Source organism: Elaeis guineensis, chromosome 11, assembly GCF_000442705.2.
Source record: "Elaeis guineensis isolate ETL-2024a chromosome 11, EG11, whole genome shotgun sequence".
In the NCBI taxonomy this organism is placed as follows: Eukaryota; Viridiplantae; Streptophyta; class Magnoliopsida; order Arecales; family Arecaceae; genus Elaeis; species Elaeis guineensis.
In genome coordinates this window covers 117,519,482-117,532,528 of record NC_026003.2, presented here as the reverse complement: position 1 = coordinate 117,532,528, position 13,047 = coordinate 117,519,482, and the positions used below count along the sequence as shown (strand labels likewise).

At 45.8% G+C, this 13,047-nt stretch overlaps 1 protein-coding gene across 1 annotated transcript; it reads left to right on the top strand.

The window, feature by feature from the left end:
* The first annotated feature begins 2,980 nt into the window (after positions 1-2,980).
* Positions 2,981-12,425, top strand: LOC105054325 (serine/threonine-protein kinase SAPK3-like). Its single transcript, XM_010935821.3, has 9 exons — positions 2,981-3,173; positions 3,797-3,871; positions 9,788-9,889; positions 10,022-10,075; positions 10,157-10,249; positions 10,335-10,427; positions 11,561-11,665; positions 11,747-11,845; positions 11,926-12,425. The coding sequence occupies exons 1-9, from the start codon at positions 3,051-3,053 to the stop codon at positions 12,190-12,192; spliced, it is 1,011 nt and encodes a 336-aa protein (XP_010934123.1). The 5' UTR covers positions 2,981-3,050; the 3' UTR covers positions 12,193-12,425.
* The last annotated feature ends 622 nt before the right edge of the window (positions 12,426-13,047 follow it).

The following is a 13,047-nucleotide window of genomic DNA, read 5'->3' as shown; positions in this document are numbered from 1 at the left end:
AAGAAAAAAGGGCACCAGAGCATGCACTAGCGGCATTCTCCAGGTACATGGAGCTTGAGGACACGCACTTGATGCTTAGAAGGAGAGCATGAAAATTGGAGGGATTTCTTAGGCTATGGTTGGGGTTTTTTTTTTGAGCATATAGGTTTTTGTATGAGTTTGTGGTGGTGTAAGCGACAAATGATCAAGAAAATTGAGGGTAAGGGCATGGAGGGGGGCTTTATGGTGGCCAATGAAGGCAGCAAGGAGGCGGAGGGTAGCGGGGAGGCTATCGGCATGGGGGAGAGAGAAGAGGAGGCGGAAGAGGGCGAGAAAAGAGAGGGGCCAAGAGGTTGAGGGCAGGGACACCGAGGGAGGTCACACAACAGTCGGCGAAGGCAGCGAGGAGGCAAAGGGCAACGGAGAGGCCATTGGTAAGGGGGAGAGAGAGGAGGAGGCAGAGGAGTCCAAGGAAGGAGAGGGGCCACGAGAGGCATGGGGAGGACGGTGATGAGGGAGGGGGATGAGGGGGTCAGAGATGATGCAACAAAAGATTTTTTTAGGAACCCCGCGCATTGTTTGGGTTATAAGCTAGTTTAAATATAAAGGTAAAGATAAAGATAAAATGAAAATAAATGGGTCTCATTGATTGATGAAAGGATCCTTCTCTATGGTTACTATATGATATTTATAAGTTGCCCTTTTTAACTAGTAAAATGGATGATACTATTTATTTTGGATACTCGTACTTACTATTATATGCAACATAGCCCATTATTGTCATACATAATAAATAGTACTACCCTATCTTTTATTTCATGAGTAACGAAAAAATAGGTACCTATTTGGCTTTTTCTTATTATAAGTAGACATGCCAAAGAACTCGTTGCTGGACAGAAAGGAGATGGAACCTTATTTAGCTTTCGCTTCCATCATACCATTATTCAAAGGAGATGGATCTCGATAGAGATAAGGATATATATAGCTACACTGTATGGATATCAGTTAACACTACTAAAAAAGCTATTAATGTGATAAACTAAGATAAAATAAGTTGCATTGATTTGGACTATCTAAAGATCCTTTACAAAGTATAATTTTTATTTATTTATATTAAAAGATAATAACTAACCTATCTAACTCCCACTCCTAATAGTTTCGATAATCGGTGCTTCTTATTCTCCCACTACACATGTTTATTCATACAATTGATTTGTACTAACTATTAGATCGATAATTATATTTTTCAGTCTTGGCCTATTCAGATATCCTACATTAGTCATCTTTGTTTACTCTAGCTGACTCCCACACTTAAAAACTATTTTAGAGGCTGATTCGATCATCTTAGTCTACTTTTATGTCTATCTAATTTTGTTTGCCTTATATAGTAATTAATCTATCGAGCTGCTTATCAACATTATGACCGAATTTTATCTCTTTTTGGTCATTCCACAATGTGTATAATTTATTGTAGCCGCATCCTATCCAGCCCGATAAAAGTCATGTGTTTTTCAGCTATCCTTACTTCATATAATCTTGTCCAGATGGTGCCCACTCATAATCTACAATCCAGCTATTGAGATGTTATAAACAATGCATGCTCTTGTATACTACACGACCTACAATTGCTATATATGATAGATAATGCTATCATTTTTCTTACTGTTGTGATAATATTCCTCTCTCCTATGACACAACTATCGATTTGTTTGATCCCATAACTAATTTTCATGGACTGAAAAAACAAGATAGACCTTCACATGTGAGATCATTTGATTATGCTTTAAGATATATGGTTGTGCTTGATCATTCACAATCATGCAAGATCAGACATCTCAAAGCAACCCAAGTGCGTGATCAGGGGGTTGTACACACGAAGGACTTGACTCCAATCCCCAACCAATACATTCCATCCAAAGTAAAAAAAGTTGGATTTTACTACGATACTTCTTTATAATATCTTATTATAAAAAATATTTTAAATATTTTATTTCCTTCCCTCTCCCACTTGCCCCACTCCCGCGCCACTCCACCCTACGGTATTCTCTCCTCTCCCTCCATCGGTGCTCGTCTTTCCTCTTCTTGCAACTGCACCGTCTCCCTGCGGCTCTTTTTTCTTCTCCATCACACCTCCACCCACCCACACCCTCTCCTCTTTCTTCTTTTCCACCGCAGCCCCCCCTCTTCTCTCTTCTTTTTTCTTCTCTGACACACTGCTCCTTTTTTCTTTCTTCTTCTCCACCGCCCACCCATAGGTCCTTCGTCCGCTAGTGCTTCCTCGTCTGCACGACTTTGCCACCACACTCTCCTCCCTTACCTATGGTGCCCTCACCACCATCTGGCAGATCCTCCATCCATTAGTACTCCGTCTTTCACCAACAGCACCCCTGATGCACCTCCGCCACCGCCCTCCCAACTCCTCTGCCTTTCGAGATTGCACTCAAGAATTAAAAAAAAATATATTTTTTATAATATCATAATAATCTTAATTTTTGAAATATTTAATATATCAATTACATATAAATCTATACGGTCATATTTAATCCGATGAAAAAATAAAAAAATTTAAATATTTTTAGAATACTGTGGCAAAACTCAAGAAAGTTTGAAGTATGGTTAGGAACCCTAATTAGTAATTTCGCAAGCTCCATGCTTGGTGAGCGACCCTGCGCGCGAGTGCACTCTATGGGAGCTGAAAGGGACCCAAAGATGGCGACCTATAAATTTGAAAACATCCGTCAACAGGTGTCCCTACACCGAACCTAGGCGCAGCTCCGTGGGCATCCCCTGTCGCCGTCGTCTCTGTTTTTTCAAATTGGGGGATTGCCCTCGTCCCTGTTAACGTTCGTCGTGCCCTCAAATCCGTTTCTCCTGAATACCTGCCTCCCTCTCCTTCGAAGAAAGCTGAGAAGAGAGAGAGAGCGCGATAGATTTGATAAAAGCCGAGATATTAAACGTTGTTGGTCCCTCTTACAGCAAAAGGCGTCCCCTGTCCCTCGTCTTCTTTCCTTTCCCGCGCCTTTGGATTCGTTTTGGTGCTGGGGTTTGGATTTGGGGCTGCTGGGAGTGAGATGGAGGAGAGGTACGAAACGTTGAAGGAGCTTGGGGTGGGTAATTTTGGGGTGGCGAGGCTGGTGAGGGACAAGAAGACCAAGGAGCTCCTCGCCGCGAAGTACATCGAGAGGGGGATGACGGTATGCATAAAAGATCGCATCTTGTTTTCTGTTTGTTGTTCTCGATGGTTGTTGTTTCCAGTTTTGCACATGCGAGTTCCTTGATTAAATTTTGGTGTTTTGGTCGACGGTTTTTGTTTTGATTTATCTTTTTGATTCGTTCGGTTGAAGATTTCTTATGGGTTTTGCTTTTGGAGTGAATGGTTTGATATGAATTCCCTTCAAGAAAGGAAAGATTTCGTTTTTCTTTGCCGTTTTTCTCTTTTGTTTTCTTGTGACCTCGTAGTGGAAGAATGTTTTTGGCTACAAGTTGAGATTATAAGGAGGTTGCATTGCTATGACTGCGTTATGGATTAAATTTTATTATAAGAGAACTGAATTTTCCTGGAGTTGTCTTTATTGCTCGAAAGTGATGATCTTTATTAGTTTATAAGACTTGGATTATGTGCTTCATTCTGATAATCCTGAGTAGGGTTGCTCATAGATAGGAACCGAGAATTTGGATTTGTATTCGTTATGTTAAATTGCTTGTTCATTATACTCTTTTAAGATTAATTAAGGTCCTTTCTATTGTTTATGTCATTAGGTCAGTTTTAATGTGAGATATTGTTGTTTATATCTCTATTTGTTATTTTCTGGGTCAGATTGATGAGAATGTGCAGCGGGAAATCATCAATCACATGTCTTTGAGGCATCCTAACATCATTCGTTTTAAGGAGGTAAAGACCAAACTCGCTTGTCATTTGCTAGCTCTTACAGTTGATGTGTTGATATCGAGCAATAGCTCATGCTGAAGAGGATGACTATATGTACAATGTCAGTACATATCTTACATTTGAATATGCAGCAAAGCTTACTGCATTTCTGATTAACTAGATATTGGATGCTCATAGCATGAAATTTATGGTTAAAAATCTAGGTATTTCTCATATATTCTTGTATATTGAAGACCATGCAGGAAGATTAAATGAAGAAAGTGACAATTTCATATGTTCATCATTTCTATTGCAAAAAAAGTTTTGCAGTACATAGGACTTCAGAGTTTATTAAAGAATGGAATAGGACAAGAAAAGAAATACCACTCTCAAACTATTTTCAGAAAGATTTCTGGAGAACCAAACCATTCTCCACAGTTAAGATCATACAATCAAAATGTGATTTCTTGGTGTCCGACAGGGCCTGCAAATATCTCTGGTTTCATTTAACAAAACAAGCTTCTGATGTCGCTGTATCCTCATAATATCCGGCATGCTTCTGTTTTTCCTTTTGTATGTGCAAGTATTAGCCACCTAGCAAAAGTTGTATCTTGTGGTTGGAACTGTGAAAAATTCATATGGTTCAAATTGAAGACAAATTCTTGATCACCCTATATGAGGGTGGTTTCACTTGGTTTCTCTACCAAGTGTATTTCCTGCATGCCATTGTATACTAGGCAAAGCTATTTAGCATTTTGCATGCTTTTGTTTATCATACAAATGAAGTGGGTGGTGGGTCTTTAATAACTCAAGAAATATGGCCCTAAACCAAGTGAGAAGGAAAATGATTCATGTAGCCAACCCCAACTAGTCTGGGACTGAGGCTTAGTTGAGTTGTGTTGCGGCCAATTCCCTCGTCGCCTGATCGCCGGGGAACGAGCGCCTGCAAAAAGGGAAGTCCACACTGACCGGAGGCGGCTCCGGCGGGGACCCTCCGACGGTCAGGTCAGAGAGGTGAATGGGCAACAGTGAAATGAAGACAGAGAGCTCAATCGAGAGAGAGAGAGAGGGGGGAGCAAGCCTGTGGTTTTTCAAGGGGTGTCCCTGCACTGTTGCCTTCCCCGATATTTATAGTGGAGCGTGGTATGGCGCCGTCATTAATGGCGCGGACAATTGAGGAATTGTCAACTCACTGTAGACTGTCAGAGTCGCCGTGAAAGTATCACATCGCCGTGGGGCTGTCAAATCGCTAGGGTTGACAATGCCCTCGGTGGGATAATGCCCTTAGGTGGCAGTGTCGCATGTCGCTGTCAGGGCTGATAGGCTCTGGCGGCTGTACGGCAATCGGAGGAGTCGACCGACCCTAGGTCGGTGGCCAGCTGTGTGGCACCGGGTGGAGATTCGGGCCCCTCCGATGGTCAGCCGGGCATGTTGCGAGAATCGGCCATCAGACTTCCTGGTTCAGTCGGTCGGGAGAGTGGAAAAGGTCTGTCCGACCGACATATCCTCCGTCGGTAAAGGGCCGTTAATCGGTCGGTGATGGTGTTCGGTCGATCGGTCGGTCGGCCAGTCGGTCGGTCGGTAGGTCGGTCGGTCCGATTATAAGTCGGCACGAGCAGGGTCGGTCGGGGTCGTCCGTCGGAGTCGTCCGTCGGGGTCGTCGGTCGGAGTCGTCCATCGGAGTCGTCGGTCGGTCGTCCGTCGGGGTCGGGATCGTCCGTCGGGGTCGTCGGTCGGTATATCCCAACAGTTGCCCCCCCCACTCCTGAGCTCGATGTCGTGTTGGCTCGCGTGAACACGTGGGCGACGGCTTCGGACGAAAGGAGTGGTTTTCCGTCTTTTCTTGCCCCGACTCTGGCGATCACATCAACGAACGATCCAATATCGGTCGTCCCGACTGTAGGTCGAGCATGCACGTCGGGTCGGAGGTCGGCCAACCTCCGAACGTTGCTCGTCGACACGATCATTCCGCAGAATCTAATAGTCGAGTAGCATCCGACGTATTCGGATAGGATAACGATGGCAAGTCGAATATCCATTGTCCGGCCCTTGGTCGGACGTATGCGTCGGGATGTATGATAAACGGTGGCAAGCCGAATATCCTTCAATCGGTCGTGACCAGATCGGTATGTTGCGAATACGATTGCGGTCGTCTTGGCGTTTTGCCTTTCTTAGTCGAAGCTAAGTCGGCAAGTTAGCCAGCCGCATTAGTCGAAGCCCTTTGCCTTCAGAGGTGGGGGCCGTCGTAGATATTCCGCTCCTTCGATTTCCGTCGTAGAATCCGATATGTCCTCGACGATCGAGACGTAGATTGAGCAATTGGTTCGGCGATTCGTCGATCAGGCCGACGACGGAGTCATAGATTCGGCGATCGACAATCGAGCCATGTTGGTCGGGGCCTTTTGCCTTCAAAGGCTGAGGCCGTCGATTTCGGCGATCGATGATCAAGCCGTTGATTCGGCGATCGATGATCGAGCCATTGATTCGACGATCGGCAATCGAGCCATGTTGGTCGGGGCCTTTTGCCTTCAAAGGCTGAGGCCGTCGATTTCGGCGATCGGTGATCGAGCCGTTGATTCGGCGATCGGCAATCGAGCCATGTTGGTCGGGGCCTTTTGCCTTCAAAGGCTGAGGCCGTCGATTTCGGCGATCGATGATCGAGCCGTTGATTCGGCGATCGGTGATCGAGCCGTTGATTCGGCGATCGACAATCGAGCCATGTTGGTCGGGGCCTTTTGCCTTCAGAGGCCGAGGCCGTCGGTTCGACGATCGGTGATCGAGCCGTTTGATTCGGCGATCGACGATCGGCCGTGTTGGTCGGGGCCTTTTGCCTTCAGAGGCCGAGGCCGTCGGTTCGACGATCGATGATCGAGTCATGTTGGTCGGGGCCTTTTGCCTTCAGAGGCCGAGGCCGTCGGTTCGGCGATCGGTGATCGAGCCGTTGATTCGGCGATCGACGATCGACCGTGTTGGTCGGGGCCTTTTGCCTTCAGAGGCCGAGACCGTCGGTTCGACGATCGATGATCGAGTCATGTTGGTCGGGGCCTTTTGCCTTCAGAGGCCGAGGCCGTCGGTTCGGCGATCGGTGATCAAGCCGTTGATTCGGCGATCGATGATTGGCCGTGTTGGTCGGGGCCTTTTGCCTTCAGAGGCCGAGGTCGTCGTAGATTCTCCGCTCCTTCGATCTCTATCAGGATCTGCGCACGAGGAGCGGGGAGAGGGGTGTAGGAGTCATACCTGCGATGCGTCGGTCTCGGACTCCATTGTCGGGGCAAGACTCATCTATCGGTGGAGGGCCTGCTGGGTTCAGCATGGGCCCGACCTTTCTTCCATTTTTTTTTTCGGCCCGTGCCTTAAGTCAGGCGCTGGTCGGAAGCTCCTTCGTCCGCGCGCATGTACTTGTACGCGCGCTTTAGCAGTTCGGCGTATGTTCGGGGGAGGGTTTTGTCCAGGGAGTAGGTGAACCGGGATATACTTAGCCCCCGTTTCATGGCCGAGATGGCCATGTCTCCATTGAGGTCTCGGACCTCAAGCGTGGCCGCGTTGAATCGCGTCACGAAGTGTCGTAGAGTCTCATTTTCTCTCTGCTTGAGGGAGAAAAGACTGTCCGAGGTTCGTGGCGGCTTCCGACTGGTGCTGAAATGGACCACGAAGGAATGCTCGAGCTGCCCGAAGGAGTGGATACTTCCCGATCGAAGACCGGAGTACCAGGTCCTGGCAGCTTTGCGGAGCGTGGCGGGGAAGCCGATGCAAAAGAGAGCGTCGGTTGCCCCTTGAATCGTCATGAGAGCTTTGTAGCTCTCCAGATGGTCGATTGGGTCGGTGGAGCCGTCGTAAGACTCCACGTGCGGCATCTTGAACCGACTGGGGATCGGTTCGTCGAGGATAAGTCGGGAGAGAGGTTGGGCGGTCTGGAAGTCGACGTCATTCGAAGACTTCTGGCCGTCCACCTGCAACTGCGCGAGCCGGCGGTCGATTTTCTCGAACCGGCGCTCGTAGTCGTCCGCTCGTCGGTGCTGGGAGACCCCAGGAGTGGAGTCTCCGGAAGATTCCGAGAGGGAGGCCGACGGCGTGCGCGGTCGCTTCTCCTTCCTTGCCCGTTCTAGCAGGGAAGGAGAGGGCTGCTGGGACCGTCGGTCATCGCGCCATGGCCGTCCCTCCTCCTCTCCGTGGGAGCGCTGTTGAGGGCGCTCGCGCGGAGGCGACGGGGATCCGCGCGGTCGTCGGCGGCTGCTCCTGGAGGGCATCGGACGGGCCGCCGGTTGTTGCTGGAGGCTTTTGACCGCGTCCGTCAGTACGGTCATCTGCCGTATGATGGCCGCGATCTGCGCCTCCGCGGTCACCGCGGGGTGTGGAGAGCTGGGCTCCGTCGCTGAGGGTGGCGGGGAGGCCTCTTCCCGGCGGGAAGAGCGCCTCGCCGACCCGGTGATCCTCGATCGTTGGGCTCTTGTCTTCGTCATCGTACTCTACAGCCCCTACCTAGCGCGCCAATCTGTTGCGGCCAATCCCCTCGTCGCCTGATCGCCGGGGAACGAGCGCCTGCAAAAAGGGAAGTCCACACTGACCGGAGGCGGCTCCGGCGGGGACCCTCCGACGGTCAGGTCAGAGAGGTGAATGGGCAACAGTGAAATGAAGACAGAGAGCTCAATCGAAAGAGAGAGGGGGGAGCAAGCCTGTGGTTTTTCAAGGGGTGTCCCTGCACTGTTGCCTTCCCCGATATTTATAGTGGAGCGTGGTATGGCGCCGTCATTAATGGCGCGGACAATTGAGGAATTGTCAACTCACTGTAGACTGTCAGAGTCGCCGTGAAAGTATCACATCGCTGTGGGGCTGTCAAATCGCTAGGGTTGACAATGCCCTCGGCGGGATAATGCCCTTAGGTGGCAGTGCCGCATGTCGCTGTCAGGGCTGACAAGCTCTGGCGGCTGTACGGCGATCGGAGGAGTCGACCGACCCTAGGTCGGTGGCCAGCTGTGTGGCACCGGGTGGAGATTCGGGCCCCTCCGATGGTCAGCCGGGCATGTTGCGAGAGTCGGCCATCAGACTTCCTGGTTCAGTCGGTCGGGAGAGTGGAAAAGGTCTGTCCGACCGACATATCCTCCGTCGGTAAAGGGCCGTTAATCGGTCGGTGATGGCGTTCGGTCGATCGGTCGGTCGGCCAGTCGGTCGGTCGGTAGGCCGGTCGGTCCGATTATAAGTTGGCACGAGCGGGGTCGATCGGGGTCGTCCGTCGGAGTTGTCCGTCGGGGTCGTCGGTCGGAGTCGTCCATCGGGGTCGTCGGTCGGTCGTCCGTCGGGGTCGGGGTCGTCCGTCGGGGTCGTCGGTCGGTATATCCCAACAAGTTGTATGCTCTGTTTAATTTTCATGAGAAGTGATCTAATGTGGTTTGTTGCAGTGACCTCATAGCCCACATGATTGGTTCCAAGTTTTCACTTTTCATAGAGTTACTGATTTACCGTGCTATAAAGACTCATATTGCATGTGAAAGGGAACTTCTTTTCTTTTCTTTCTTTTTTTTTTTTTTTTTTTGTCAAATTTCTATCCATTTTGAGGTTGATAGTCACTTAAAATTTATGTCTTTCTGATAGCACTAAGCACAAAATATGGAAATGTTTGGGGTTTCCTTGAACCTCCGGTACTGTGTGGAGTTGCCTTTTTAGCTTATCCAGTAGCTTGTCTTTGTTCTTGAAGCAGCCTTGGCCTCTTTATAATCGCTGTATTTGTACAGATTTGAGCCTTGTAAGTTTGGATCCCCAAAGGATAACCAGATGTGTAAAAAAGAGTTATATATTGCGGCACATAAAAGCACAACAACCTCTTTTTTCTTCTTACACTCATGTTTCTCTTATGATACTTGGGTTACATGTAATTGGGAAGAAGGGTGGTTTTATTAAAAAAAAGGGAGACTTGTATTCATGATGATGGATGATTATTTGCAGGTAGTGCTAACACCAACACACCTTGCTATTGTCATGGAATATGCTGCTGGGGGAGAGCTCTTTGAGAGGATACTTACTGCTGGCCGATTTAGTGAAGATGAGGTTGTTTAATTCCTTGTAAATTTATCCCATTCCATGACCATCCCCAATCACTGCTTTTCTGGTTATATTAACTTATTGTCTGTTGCTTACATATTTGTTTCTTATGTTTGATGTGAGATGCATCATCAACAGGCAAGATTTTTCTTTCAGCAGCTGATATCTGGAGTTAGTTACTGTCATGCCATGGTATATTACACATATATGTTTTATCTGAATTATCCGAGAGAAAAAGAAACCATGTCAGCATCATTTTTGTTCTTATTTTAGGAGATCTGTCACCGTGATCTGAAACTTGAGAATACGCTCTTGGATGGGAGTCCAACACCATGTGTTAAAATTTGTGACTTCGGTTACTCAAAGGTATTATTGTGCTTTTCTTTCTGTAGTTTGTGCTAGATATGGTGCTTGTAATACTATGGGGATGTTTGTTCTCTCTGGAATGCAGTCTGCCTTGTTGCATTCAATACCCAAATCAACAGTAGGTACTCCAGCATACATAGCACCAGAGGTTCTATCTCGGAAGGAATATGATGGCAAGGTAACTCTTTGCCCTCTTACCTGTTAAATGTGAATATAGTGCAGTGAATTGTTTTCATAACTTCAACTGGTGGTTACTAGACAATTTTATGCAAGTCGAACAAAGACCAATTTTTTCTAATGTGTCTTTAACAAAGATCTGCGCTTGGGTCCAGAGTAAAGCTGACCATGGGCTGGGCCTGGGCCCTAAACTATATTGATTTTCAGTCGCCCTTTGGGTTGGGCCTATTTAAAATTTGATATTTTCTATGTCCAAGCCTGGCCCATGATTAGGTCTAGTCACGAGGTCCCAAGCTTCAAGGCAGTAGTGTAGGTTTTTACATTTTAATGCATGCCATAATTTTGGATGCCTGTTTAGTTGGAATTTTAGGATTTTATTATCTTTAGATTCCCTATGAAGTAGTGATAACCTGCTTGTGGGGTTCCCCAGGTTTTTGTAACAAAATTAATATGTTTCTTTCCATTACTTATGTAGGTTCTACTTGGATTTCTTAAATTTATGATAGCTTATTACTTGCTAGTTCTAATCAGCAGGAAATATAAATGACTCCTAGTTTGTGTTTCTAATGACTTGGCGCAAATTTAAGCATCTGAGGATTGATTTTTATAGCTTTATGTTGAAGCCATCATTTATAGTTTGTGTGATAGGGCTTCAATCGAAATATTCGATCTACAACTCTCGTATTATTGTCCTGGCTACGTGTGTTTAGCACTAGGGACCATGTTGGTTTGCATTGGCATCCTATCATGCACATATGTAGGTGGGCATGTCTGTGATTGCGTATCTGGCATCAGACACTGCCCGGTCAACCCAAGCCACATGAATATTTGATTTTTCATGCATGGGCATGCATTTACCTGCATCTATCATTGTTCCTAAAAGTTTCTTGGTTCAAGCCCTGGAAGCTATCCCAAGATCTCTTTTTGTTATTGTGAAGCTCCTCCCACTTCCACTCCAATCCCATATGTTACATTGGATGACAGAAGATCAAACTGCCAACTTCCTTCAGTTTCTTTCATCACACATCTTTAGTGTTTCTGTTTCTGGCTTTAAAGTTAAGCACTAGAACGAGTTTTTCAGATCTTGCCTCCTGTTTATTAACAGCTAGGTGACATGAAATCCGTGATATTCAGATTGCAGATGTTTGGTCCTGTGGTGTCACACTGTATGTGATGTTGGTTGGTTCTTACCCCTTTGAGGATCCCGAGGATCCTAGAAACTTCCGGAAGACAGTTAGTGTAAGTTCTCTTTGCTCTTATGAGAAGCCTTTTGTTTACTCTGTGTAAAACCATGAAGAAATAATATTATATGCCTGACAGCAAATATTAAGTGTTCAATACTCCATTCCGGACTACGTGCGAGTGTCGCAGGGGTGCAGGCAGCTTCTTTCTCAAATTTTTGTTGCTGATCCATCAAAGGTATCCTTCTTCTCCTCAGCCAACTTGTATCTTGATTTTGCAAAGAAAACAATACTAACTGCCTTCGAATTGCCTTAAAGAGGATCACGATCCCAGAAATAAAAAAGCATGCTTGGTTTCAGAAGAATTTACCTAAAGAGATTATGGAGGTTGAGCAAACAAATTACATAGTCGGAGAGCAAGATTGGCCCAGTCAGAGTGTCGAGGAAATAATGGAAATCATATTAGAAGCAAAGAAACCAGCAGAAGGTTCTAAGGCAGGTGATCTGTATGCTGATGATGCTGAAGCAAATGCAGATACTGAAGAGGTTGATAGGAGTGGAGATTTCTTGGCACCGTTTGACTAAATATATTGGGATTCAACATTAGGATAATGTGGCAATAAAACAGTGAGTCACAGGAATTATAAGCCAATAAAAGTTTGCATTTATTCCATGATACATTTGTACATCTTCGTGTTAGATGTACAGCATTGGAAGGCTGCGAATATTTAAGACATTTGAATTGACTTGTGATTTCGCTTAGTTGATCTTGAAGGCTGCTAGGTTATCTTAGCACTTGGATACTTGGATGTATCTACATAGAGGGAAAACATTCTGCAAGTTATTGAGAATTCTTGAATAATTAATGAATATTCTATTTCTCATGTGATTCTTCAAACTTTTTCTATAATTATATAGCTATTCATATATGAATCATTGCTCAAAAATTATTCATTTGAAGCTTTAAATACTGAAAAATCGTGAGTTGATCATGTCATATGTTGTTGTTGTTGTTGCTGTTGTTGATGATGATGTTAAGATGACCTTTTTGCTACTATTTGAACATCTCATGTTGATTTTTGCATGAAGTTATACTAAAATTTTGTGTCTTTTTATTTTCTTAGTAAGTGAAGTGTCTAACTATGTGACTTCTTTAAGAATGTTAAACGACATGCCCTTTTCTTCTTCTGGATTTCAAATATTTTTTCCCAGCCAAATGATTAATAACTCTGGACTTGTGACTGTGCCTCTCGGTTCCATGCATGTATGTGTTTAAACATGCTGAAAAATCATTTTTCTTTATCACTTAGCATTATTTCTAAATGTGAACTATAATCTTTTTTAATAGTGGGCGGCTCATGAAATTTCATAAAATTTTCTGAACATCTGATTCAAATTTCTGTATGAACATAATTTCCAAAGTTCATGATATTTATTTCC

Coding starts and splice junctions, on each gene's coding strand:
- LOC105054325 (XM_010935821.3), top strand. CDS start 3,051: ATGGAGGAGAGGTACGAAACGTTGAAGGAGCTTGGGGTGGGTAATTTT. Junction 10,076..10,156: donor TTAGTTACTGTCATGCCATG/GTATATTACACA, acceptor TTCTTATTTTAG/GAGATCTGTCACCGTGATCT. Junction 10,250..10,334: donor GTGACTTCGGTTACTCAAAG/GTATTATTGTGC, acceptor TCTGGAATGCAG/TCTGCCTTGTTGCATTCAAT.